This window comes from Oncorhynchus clarkii, unplaced genomic scaffold (genome assembly GCF_045791955.1).
Source record: "Oncorhynchus clarkii lewisi isolate Uvic-CL-2024 unplaced genomic scaffold, UVic_Ocla_1.0 unplaced_contig_3832_pilon_pilon, whole genome shotgun sequence".
Lineage (NCBI taxonomy): Eukaryota > Metazoa > Chordata > Actinopteri > Salmoniformes > Salmonidae > Oncorhynchus > Oncorhynchus clarkii.
In genome coordinates, this window is record NW_027259417.1 from 1 (window position 1) to 13,236 (window position 13,236).

At 42.2% G+C, this 13,236-nt stretch overlaps 1 protein-coding gene across 1 annotated transcript; it reads right to left on the reverse strand.

Annotated features, from left to right (window-relative positions):
• Window positions 1-980: 980 nt before the first annotated feature.
• On the reverse strand, window positions 981-8,644 carry LOC139400144 (activating signal cointegrator 1-like; the record flags this gene model as incomplete). Its single annotated transcript, XM_071145172.1, has 8 exons — window positions 8,565-8,644; window positions 7,965-8,143; window positions 7,359-7,711; window positions 7,121-7,196; window positions 5,350-5,458; window positions 1,947-2,162; window positions 1,314-1,443; window positions 981-1,174 (listed from the first exon to the last, which is right to left on the reverse strand). Coding segments are annotated over exons 1-8 (1,337 nt in total), but the record flags the coding sequence as incomplete, so codon positions are not given.
• Between the last annotated feature and the right edge of the window lie 4,592 nt (window positions 8,645-13,236).

Consider the following 13,236-nt stretch of genomic DNA (forward strand, 5'->3'; position numbering starts at 1 on the left):
TACGGAGGACCGTGTTCTACTAACTGAGCTACAGAGGACCAGGTTCTACTAACTGAGCTACAGAGGACCGTGTTCTACTAACTGAGCTACGGAGGACCAGGTTCTACTAACTGAGCTACAGAGGACCGTGTTCTACTAACTGAGCTACAGAGGACCAGGTTCTACTAGCTGAGCTACAGAGGACCGTGTTCTAGTAACTGAGCTACAGAGGAGAACCGTGTTCTACTAACTGAGCTACAGAGGACTACATACATGAGTTTGTAACACTTCTTTGTAATGGCTAGTCAAAAAGGCTGCCTTTTGACCAATAACAAGACCAATAGTGATGCTTTTACCAATAACATAGTCCATTGTTTGTTGTGTTTTGTTCCCACTCAATGTCTTTGAGTGCCTATTGTTAGTGTGTTATGTGCCTCCTGATATAGCATGGCCAGTAGGGATGCGTTTGACCAATAGCATGGCCAGGAGGGATGCGTTTGACCAATAGCATGGCCAGTAGGGATGCGTTTGACCAATAGCATGGCCAGGAGGGATGCGTTTGACCAATAGCATGGTCAGGAGGGATGCGTTTGACCAATAGCATGGCCAGGAGGGATGCGTTTGACCAAAAGCATGGCCAGGAGGGATGCGTTTGACCAAAAGCATGGCCAGGAGGGATGCGTTTGACCAATAGCATGGCCAGGAGGGATGCGTTTGACCAATAGCATGGCCAGGAGGGATGCGTTTGACCAATAGCATGGCCAGGAGGGATGCATTTGACCAATAGCATGGCCAGTAGGGATGTTGTTGACCAATAGCATGGCCAGTAGGGATGCGTTTGACCAACAGCAAGGCCAGTAGGGATGCGTTTGACCAACAGCATGGCCAGTAGGGATGTTGTTGACCAATAGCAAGGCCAGTAGGGATGTTGTTGACCAATAGCAAGGCCAGTAGGGATGTTGTTGACCAATAGCAAGGCCCATTACTGGAGTGTTCTGTACCTCTTTATTCCTTTGACCAGTAGCGAGGCCCATGGTTGGTGCATGCTGAGGCACCAGCCCCCGTCTGCCATCTCCTGCAGCTCTCTGTCCTGCAGCCGGAGTCTGGAGCGTTCTGGGCCTACAGCGCCGTCTCCCTCTGTGCCAACAACACCTTTATCCTGAGATCTCCGAGGACCACTGCCCACGTCCACCCACTGGAGATGCATGGTAAAGAAATGAGTAGAGATTCACAGAATTATGTTGACAAAACGTTAGCAGCTGTATAGGGATTTACCAGGGTAAACAGACACGCCACAACGTCATGAGAAAATACTGTGTGTGTGTGTGTCCTACCTTGGGTGCAGCCTGTACGATGTTGGGGTTGACCAGCTCTCTTAGGTGCTGCCGTCCCGCTGGTCCCTCAGGGCGTTGGGGAGCTTTCCCCTTGGTGCCTGTGTTGAGGGCCTTGACCGTCTCGTCAAACCTAAAAACACCAAGGAGTGTGGTCAGTAGGATGCTTTTTAGATGCCTTGTTTCAAACTACACACACGTGAGCCCCTCTAGCTGTAACAGTGTGGATACATTACCAGGAGAAATGGAGGTTATCACTGTGTTGTGAATGTCTGAAGGGTGTATTAAAAACCTACTCTTGTTTATGTAACCCAAGGACTCACATAACTAAGCCTGGGACTAAGTCTGTTTCTGCTCTACCTGACATGTTGTCCTATCAGCAAGTCCATGGTGCTCCGGTCTGCAGTAGTAAACTATATGAGAAGTAGGGTGTGAATTAGTGGAGGCTGCTGAGGGGAGGACAGCTCCCAATAAAGGCTGGAACGAAGCGAATGGCATTGAAACACATAGAAACCATGTGTTTGATACCATTCCACCTATTGTTCTCCAGTCATTACCACGAGCCTGTCCTCCCCAATTAAGGTGCCACCAACCTCCTGTGGTGTGAATTTAGATGTTTTCAAGTCATTCACTCACTTGTTGTAGTAATGACTGTTATTCTCTCCCTCGTCAAGCACCTGTCGGCCTGTGAAGTCCAGCGTGATCTTCCTGTCCTTCCTGGAGGCGTGGCGAAGCTCCCGTAGCTCCTCCTCCTTCTTCCTCAGGTGCTCGCGCTCGCTAGGCGACAGCCACTGGTTGGAGTCGGTGGCAAAGTAGTCTGACTCGTCATCCAGGACCTGCGTTCGTCGCGTACTGTCGATGTAAACAGGGGGAGGGGATATGAAGGTAATCTCACTCCTGTCATCGGCATATACAGGACACAGCCTCCACATATACAGGACACAGCCTCCACATATACAGGACACAGCCTCCACATATACAGGACACAGCCTCCACATATACAGGACACAGCCTCCACATATACAGGACACAGCCTCCACATATACAGGACACAGCCTCCACATATAAAGGACACAGCCTCCACATATAAAGGACACAGCCTCCACATATAAAGGACACAGCCTCCACATATAAAGGACATATAGCCTCCACATATAAAGGACACAGCCTCCACATATAAAGGACACAGCCTCCACATATAAAGGACACAGCCTCCACATATACAGGACACAGCCTCCACATATAAAGGACACCGTCTCCACATATACAGGACACAGCCTCCACCTATAAAGGACATATAGCCTCCACATATAAAGGACACAGCCTCCACATATAAAGGACATATAGCCTCCACATATAAAGGACACAGCCTCCACATATAAAGGACATATAGCCTCCACCTATAAAGGACACAGCCTCCACATATAAAGGACATATAGCCTCCACCTATAAAGGACACAGCCTCCACATATAAAGGACACAGCCTCCACATATAAAGGACATATAGCCTCCACCTATAAAGGACACAGCCTCCACCTATAAAGGACACAGCCTCCACATATAAAGGACACAGCCTCCACATATAAAGGACACAGCCTCCACATATAAAGGACACAGCCTCCACATATAAAGGACACAGCCTCCACATATAAAGGACACAGCCTCCACATATACAGGACACAGCCTCCACATATACAGGACACAGCCTCCACATATACAGGACACAGCCTCCACATATACAGGACACAGCCTCCACATATACAGGACACAGCCTCCACATATAAAGGACACAGCCTCCACCTATAAAGGACACAGCCTCCACATATACAGGACACAGCCTCCACATATACAGGACACAGCCTCCACATATACAGGACACAGCCTCCACATATAAAGGACACAGCCTCCACATATAAAGGACATATAGCCTCCACATATAAAGGACATATAGCCTCCACATATAAAGGACACAGCCTCCACATATAAAGGACATATAGCCTCCACCTATAAAGGACACAGCCTCCACATATAAAGGACATATAGCCTCCACCTATAAAGGACACAGCCTCCACATATAAAGGACACAGCCTCCACATATAAAGGACATATAGCCTCCACCTATAAAGGACACAGCCTCCACATATACAGGACACAGCCTCCACATATACAGGACACAGCCTCCACATATACAGGACACAGCCTCCACATATAAAGGACACAGCCTCCACCTATAAAGGACACAGCCTCCACATATACAGGACACAGCCTCCACATATACAGGACACAGCCTCCACATATACAGGACACAGCCTCCACATATACAGGACATATAGCCTCCACATATAAAGGACACAGCCTCCACATATAAAGGACATATAGCCTCCACATATAAAGGACACAGCCTCCACATATAAAGGACATATAGCCTCCACCTATAAAGGACACAGCCTCCACATATAAAGGACATATAGCCTCCACCTATAAAGGACACAGCCTCCACATATAAAGGACACAGCCTCCACATATAAAGGACATATAGCCTCCACCTATAAAGGACACAGCCTCCACATATAAAGGACACAGCCTCCACATATAAAGGACACAGCCTCCACATATAAAGGACACAGCCTCCACATATAAAGGACACAGCCTCCACATATACAGGACACAGCCTCCACATATACAGGACACAGCCTCCACATATACAGGACACAGCCTCCACATATAAAGGACACAGCCTCCACATATAAAGGACACACAGCCTCCACATATAAAGGACACACAGCCTCCACATATAAAGGACACACAGCCTCCACATATAAAGGACACACAGCCTCCACATATAAAGGACACACAGCCTCCACATATAAAGGACACACAGCCTCCACATATAAAGGACACACAGCCTCCACATATAAAGGACACACAGCCTCCACATATAAAGGACACACAGCCTCCACATATAAAGGACACACAGCCTCCACATATAAAGGACACACAGCCTCCACATATAAAGGACACAGCCTCCACATATAAAGGACACAGCCTCCACATATAAAGGACACCGCCTCCACATATAAAGGACACCGCCTCCAAATATAAAAGACACAGCCTCCACATATAAAAGACACAGCCTCCACATATAAAGGACACAGCCTCCACATATAAAGGACACAGCCTCCACATATAAAGGACACAGCCTCCACATATAAAGGACACAGCCTCCACATATAAAGGACACAGCCTCCACATATAAAGGACACCGTCTCCACATATAAAAACACAGCCTCCACATATAAAGGACACAGCCTCCACATATAAAGGACATATAGCCTCCACATATAAAGGACACAGCCTCCACATATAAAGGACACATAGCCTCCAAATATAAAGGACACAGCCTCCAAATATAAAGGACACAGCCTCCAAATATAATGGACACAGCCTCCAAATATAAAGGACACAGCCTCCACATATAAAGGACATATAGCCTCCAAATATAAAGGACATATAGCCTCCACATATAAAGGACATATAGCCTCCAAATATAAAGGACACAGCCTCCAAATATAAAGGACACAGCCTCCAAATATAAAGGACATATAGCCTCCACATATAAAGGACATATAGCCTCCACATATAAAGGACATATAGCCTCCAAATATAAAGGACACAGCCTCCACATATAAAGGACACAGCCTCCACATATAAAGGACACAGCCTCCACATATAAAGGACACAGCCGCCACATATAAAGGACACAGCCTCCACATATAAAGGACACAGCCTCCACATATAAAGGACACAGCCTCCACATATAAAGGACACAGCCTCCACATATAAAGGACATATAGCCTCCACATATAAAGGACATATAGCCTCCACATATAAAGGACATATAGCCTCCACATATAAAGGACATATAGCCTCCACATATAAAGGACACAGCCTCCAAATGCATCAGGAAGAAAGTATAAAGAATGACTTTAAACAGAGAGAGTGAAATAACATCAATACTACATGCACACTACATCCCAACCTGTTCTTATCGTATTCCAGCAGTTTGTCTTTATGTTGAAGGGCCTTTTCTAACCCTGCCTTCATCTTTGCCTCTTGGTGTGGAAGACAGCCCCTCTCCGATGCCCCCTCTGAGAGACACAGACAGGCACACAGACATTACATAGAATTCAAACAACTCCCTACTATGTTATGTAGATACAGTTGAAGTCAAAGGTTTGCATACACTTAGGTTGGAGTCAATAAAACTCGTTCTTCAACCACTCCACAAATTTCTTGTTAACAAACTATAGTTTTGGCAAGTCGGTTAGGACATCTACTTTGTACATGACACAAGTCATTTTTCCAACAATTGTTTACAGGCAGATTATTTCACTTATAATTCAATGCATCACAAGTCCAGTGGGTCAGAAGATACATACACTAAGTTGACTGTGCCTTTAAAAAGCTTGGAAACTTCCAGAAATGTATGTTATGGCTTTAGAAGCTTCTGATAGGCTATTTGACATCATTTGAGTCAATTGGAGGTGTACCTGTGGATGTATTTCAAGGCCTACCTTCAAACTCAGTGCCTCTTTGATTGACAACATGGGAAAATAAAAAAAAATCAGCCAAGACCACAGAAAAAATATTGTAGACCTCCACAAGTCAGGTTCAAACTTGGGAGCAATTTCCAAACGCCTGAAAGTACCACGTTCATCTGTGCAAACAATAGTACGCACGTATAAACACCATGGGACCATGCAGCCGTCATACCGCTCCGGAAGGAGAAGCATTCTGTCTCCTAGAGATGAACGTACTTTGGTGCAAAAAGTGCAAATCAATCCCAGAACAGCAGCAAAGGACCATGTGAAGATGCTGGAGGAAACAGGTACAAAAGTCTCTATATCCACAGTAAAACGAGTCCTATATCGACATAACCTGAAAGGCCGCTCAGCAAGGAAGAAGCCACTGCTCTAAAACCACCATAAAAAAGCCAGACTACAGTTTGCAACTGCACATGGGAACAAAGATCGTATTTTTGGAGAATGTCCTCTGGTCTGATGAAACAAAAATAGAACTGTTTGGCCATATTGACCATTGTTATGTTTGAAGGAAAAAGGGGGAGGCAGCATCATGTTGTGGGGGTGCTTTGCTGCAGGAGGGACTGGTGCACTTCACAAAATAGATGGCATCATGAGGCAGAAAAATTATGTGGATATATTGAAGCAACATCTCAAGACATCAGTCAGGAAGTTAAATCTTGGTCGCAAATGGGTCTTCCAAATGGACAAATACTCCAGGCATACTTCCAAAGTTGTGGCAAAATGGAGTGGCCATCATAAAGCCCTTACCTCAATCCCATAGAAAATTTGTGGGCAGAACTGAAAAAGCGTGTGCGAGCAAGGAGGCCTACAAACCTGACTCAGTTACACCAGCTCCGTCACGAAGAATGGGCCAAAATTCACCCAACTTATTGTGGGAAGCTTGTGGAAGGCTACCTGAAACGTTTGATCCAAGTTAAACAATGTAAAGGCAATGCTACCAAATACTAATTGAGTGTATGTAAACTTCTGACCCACTGGGAATGTGATGAAAGAAATAAAAGCTGAAATAAATCATTCTCTCTATTATTCTGACATTTCACATTCTTTGTGATCCTAACTGACCTGAGACAAGGAATTTTTACTAGCATTAAATGTCAGGAATTGTGAAAAACTGAGTTTAAATGTAATTGGCTAAGGTGTATGTAAACTTCCGACTTCAACAACTCTCTAATATGCTATGTAGATACTACTGGTGGCTTGTCTCACCCATAAGTTTCTTGCGCAGTTTCTGACTTTTGTTGGAGTCTCGTTGCAGAATCTCTTGCTCCTCTTTGGTGCATACCTGGTTAATTCATAGAAGAACATGCGAAACCAGGGGAAAATACTTCTCTAAGAGGCCAAATTGAATTTGTATGAGTAACATGCATTCTAATAACTTACTGGGGAAACATAAAACAATCATAAAGTTAGAGGTCAGGTGATCTAAAACGGGTTGTTTTCTCACCAGGCTGCCGCAGAAGATGCAGGGCCCTGATCCCTCCTGCTCACACACAATGCGTCCGCAGCTCATGCAGTTGTTGATGAGGTTGTGCTTCTGGGCCAGACATTCGCAGGAATGGCGCCCGGGCAGCAGGATAGCCAGCTTGTCCTGGCCCTCTTTATTGTAGAGGCTCACAAATGTGTTCTTCTTCTTCTTCTGTGACGAGGAGCTGCCGCTCTCCTGGGCCTTCATTAGGTCAATGGGAGTTTTCACCACCTCAGGCTCAGGCTCTGCTTGGCTAACAGCCATCACCTCTTGCTTGTTCCTGCCTTTGCGCTTGGATTTCTTCTGGGAGTCCTTGGACATGTCTTGAGCATCTAGAGAAGCATATACTGGTTAGCTTTCCCTCTCATGCATGTACTTGTTACTGTGTTTGGACAGTCACTTAACAAGGACAGGATGGACATTACAACAGTCTTAAGACTAACTACTGTTGGCATTGTGCATTAGGAACCATACAGCCTGACAAGAAAACTACTTATAAAATATATATAAAACTTTAAAAATAAACATATCAAACAATAAGACAACAGGTCAGTGCCAATGTGGCAACGGAAGAAGGCATCCTACCTGTTCCTGACAGAGAGTTTATGGGGAACAGGCCAGTGCTGTCAGGAGTCAGTGTCTGAGACCGCTGCCATCTGTCCAGGAGTTCATCTATAAATTGCTTCTTCCTTCCATCAGTGCCCTGAAGGAGGTCCCCAACATACTCCGCTATCTCGTCCGCATTGTCGATGGACAGAATATACCTGTTGAGAGTGAGAAGAATGTCAATGAAACGCTTTTATAGCTAGCCTAGATAGCGGAGCTCGTTGTTGAAAGGTTGCCCTATGACAGCTAGGCCTACTTTGGTAAACCTTGATTTACGCCCATCTCATAGTCATTCACTCAGTCCATGCTTTGGCTTAGTAACTTATAACATGATTTTGACGAAGTGACATTAAGATATGGCCACCTGGGAAAGCTAGCTAGCAGGCAAGTGCAAATGGCTACATATCTTGCTAGCTGAATGAACTGGAAAGATTGACAAGTTTACAGACCTAATAGTAATAATGATGTCGTTGACAATTTTATTAATTTTAACAAGAGAGGGGCAACTGTCAAAAGACAGACAGCTAGCTTGCTAGCAATGGCTAGCTCACTATTTTAAATCAACATTTAGCTACTTACTGGACTATGTCTTCACTGGCCTCCAAGCCAAAGTTGTGGTGCAACTGGTCCACACACCATTGAAGCAAGGCATCCGACATTATGAAAGTTAAAACAACTTTAATATGGGAATTTCAATATAAGGATGTTAGCAACTCCTGTTGTAAGCCGGTTGAATAACAAATGCGCACGCAGGGTGCAACAAAGAATCCCTTCCCACCAGAAACAGTGTACTTAAGGATACTGAAGGTTCCTCCCAACTTTGACAGAAAATTATGTCAATGACTTCATACAATACGAATAATTAGAAAATGTCAGCATATAATCAATTCACACGGAAGGTGAACATTTCAATCATACAGAACAACAACAATGTAGGTTTTAGCCACCCCACCTTTATTACAGCAAGTCACGTGCCTCGTTTGCCTATAAGCTTGATTCAGCATTACAGTCACTAGGTGGCAGTTTAGGAATTTACAAAACCTCTGTGAGAATGAACCATAGAGATGTATTGAGATTGCAACATTGCATCTGCCCCATTATGGCATCTGTGAGAGCATGGGCAAATAAACTTTTGGTAAATTAACTGAAAGGGTGCATACTGCCACCTGGAGTGTGTTGTCTCAACAGGTATACAGTCAAGGTTGGCAATTTTGTGCCGCCTGCAGTTATGAAATGTTTGCTCAGGAGTATAATTATTTGTCTGATCCCTCCTGATGACCTGGATGGAATTATGTGATCCTTCCTGAACCCATAGGAAGTCCCATCCAGTTAACTACTTAAAAATGTTGAAAGTCCTCAATGGTGCTGCCCACTTTTAACCATGCTTTTGGGCACTAGAGTTCTCTATACATCTATATGGAATGAACATCTCAGTGAACTGGTATCAAATGCATGCAATAGGTATTCTCAATCCAAGACCTAAAGCATGTGGGAGCCTGGGAAGCAACCCGTCTGCCTAGGGAGACTATGCAATAAGCATAGCCTACTTTCCCTGAAAGTTGAGATAGGTGTAGTTAGATACACATTTCTAGCGTATGTAGAAGTTTAGCTCACCTAAAGTTAACCGGAGAACATCAAATAGCCACAAATAATATAATTTTAAAAATCAGCCTTTACAAATGTTTATACAGTAAGCAACTAGGCCTATATAAAGTTTGTCAGTCGTAGACCCACCTCGGCCTCAATCTGAAATCAATAGACAACATTTCAACTTCATCATTGTACTTGCAGGGAGAATAAAACTTTATAGGCACGTCATTGTTATATAGTAGATACCAAATACTCTTTACAATGCCTTTTATGGGCCATAGTTCCAGTACCTCAAGTCTGATTTGTTCAATGTTATACTGCCAGTATAATGGAAAGGGTTGCCAAAATACTAAGTGGAATATGCCTATCCATTACTGCAGCATTACATTATCCAGTGCTCAAATGCTCTTTTGATAACAAAGATTTATTTAAGAAATTGGTGTTGGTGGTTTGTCACACTCAGCAAATATTTAGCACAATCCACTTAGTTTCCTTCTTAGCATAATGGCTCTGTTGAATGAGCTCCAAGTGAAATCTTGACTATCTGCTGTGCTTGACTTGGACTGAAATAGGTGTCAGTACTAATGTTGGGTGCTGTTACTGTTAATATTTAGGTGCAGAAGCTCCACAATACTTTTAGGCTAGTATTCTATAAGAGGAACAGGAGATCCACAGTACTTTTAGGCTAATATTATATAAGAGGAACAGGAGATCCACAGTACTTTTGAGATAATATTCTATAAGAGGAACAGGAGCTCCACAATACCTTTAGGCTAATATTCTATAAGAGGAACAGGAGCTCCACAATACCTTTAGGCTAATATTCTATAAGAGGAACAGGAGCTCCACAGTACTTTGAGATAATATTCTATAAGAGGAACAGGAGCTCCACAATACCTTTAGGCTAATATTCTATAAGAGGATCAGGAGCTCCACAATACCTTTAGGCTAATATTCTATAAGAGGAACAGGAGCTCCACAGTACTTTGAGATAATATTATATAAGAGGAACAGGAGATCCACAGTACTTTGAGATAATATTCTATAAGAGGAACAGGAGCTCCACAGTACTTTGAGATAATATTATATAAGAGGAACAGGAGATCCACAATACTTTTGAGATAATATTATATAAGAGGAACAGGAGCTCCACAATACTTTTAGGCTAATATTATATAAGAGGAACAGGAGCTCCACAATACTTTTGAGATAATATTCTATAAGAGGAACAGGAGATCCACAATACCTTTAGGCTAATATTCTATAAGAGGAACAGGAGCTCCACAATACTTTTAGGCTAATATTCTATAAGAGGAACAGGAGCTCCACAATACCTTTAGGCTAATATTCTATAAGAGGAACAGGAGCTCCACAATACCTTTAGGCTAATATTCTATAAGAGGAACAGGAGCTCCACAGTACTTTGAGATAATATTCTATAAGAGGAACAGGAGCTCCACAATACCTTTAGGCTAATATTCTATAAGAGGAACAGGAGCTCCACAATACCTTTAGGCTAATATTCTATAAGAGGAACAGGAGCTCCACAATACCTTTAGGCTAATATTCTATAAGAGGAACAGGAGCTCCACAGTACTTTGAGATAATATTATATAAGAGGAACAGGAGCTCCACAGTACTTTGAGATAATATTATATAAGAGGAACAGGAGATCCACAGTACTTTGAGATAATATTCTATAAGAGGAACAGGAGCTCCACAATACCTTTAGGCTAATATTCTATAAGAGGAACAGGAGCTCCACAGTACTTTGAGATAATATTATATAAGAGGAACAGGAGATCCACAGTACTTTGAGATAATATTCTATAAGAGGAACAGGAGCTCCAGCAGTAGAAAGATTTAGGTGCCGGTCCTCAGTCCGGTGAGCTCCTGCCCAAGTCAAGCACTGACTATCTGACAAAGGTGGTTCATATGTAATAAATAACATGCTGCTGGCTACAAATGACATCCCAAAGTTGTAAACAATGACATTTAAGAGCTGTATTTCAGAATCATTATACTTAGTCTGATTCTTAAAATTGATTACAATAGAAAATAACACAACAGCCTGATAGCAATATGTTTTCATCCTATATACTGCAAAAAGTAGATTGCCAACAGCTTTATCTATTCATAATCATAACATTGTAATATTAGCCTAAAATGGGAGATCAAGTCATGATAAAGTAAATGTATATCTTACTGATCATTATTTCTGCTCTTGAATACCCATATAAGCAATGACTACATTTCTGAGGGATCACCATATCAGGTTTGCTCTTGCTGTTTGAAGACAATATGGACATTATATGTTATGTAGGTGATACTGTAATAAAGTTTATGCTCTTATTGATGAACTGAAGTGCTGAAAGTATAGCAATATACTGTAATATACTGCGTAAATATCCCACTTTACACATACTTAGTAAATGATAAAGAAACTGTAATTAAATCAAGATACATTGTAGTTCACATCTAGAAAAATACATTTATTTGTGAGAGTCCACAAAACATATACTGTATGTGGCACAGATACTTGATAATAGAATAAAAGAAGATGAAGCTTCGATCAAAACAGGTTCAATTCCATTCATGTGTTTTAGAGAGGGAGAATGCACTGACATAATCAGTCCTCAAACTCCATGTACAGCATCTACAGTAAAACTGTTAAATAAACAACAACAAAAACAAGTGGTGACAAACACTTCAGTGAGAATGTAATGAATGGAGGCCATCTGGTCTTAGAGCATTTCATATGATTATTTACGTAAATCCAAGACACTGTCTTATGTCACCATACCAAACATAACATATACTCATTTGAGAGTCCCGGATTTATAGTCTATGAGACCAGGCTGATGGAGGACATGTTGCACCTGTCACAAATCTTCTAGGGATGCTTTATAAGCCCAAGCACTACGACGTACTGAAATGATCAGTAAATAAACAAAAAGGCAATTCAATCAGTTTGAGTTTTTTTTAAGGTGTACAGGTGCAAACATAATGCTGATGGAGTATTATGTTTTGTTCTTGTAGACATAACGATGATGATGATGATGATGATGCAATAAAGTTGCCAAAACTCAAAAAGGTGTTTTTGTGATGGATATTTTCAAATCACAGAAAACTACACACTACATATCACCACACGATCTACAAACACAAAACCAACAATAACTTTGACAGAAACCTTGAACCCAAAGGTATCCATCAATTTTTCTTTACACCACATAAGAGAAAAAGTTTGGAACATTTTGAACTGAGAGCGTTATAAAGGGTAGCCAATAAGCAATTACTCAAGTGGACAAAAACACATTGGATTCAATTGAAGTAACCTTGGTATTTATAAAGCTAGACAAGGCATGGCTATTAACTCTTCTGTGTTGGTTGGCTGTAACATCTAAGGCCTAGATTCCTTTAAGCCAGTTACATACAACACGGTTTTCCACCAGATGACATCCTGCAGCATCCTGCAGGGAAATAGTTGAATGTGAAAAAACTGTACATCTTGTAAATTGAATATTTATGCAGATGTATTCTCTCTCTATATCACAGACAAATATTCATATTCATTTGATATAAGTATGTGTCTTGTAATGTGAGATTTCAAAACAATGTAGTGTATTTATTGGCTAAAGTATGTGAACGTTTCAAGCTC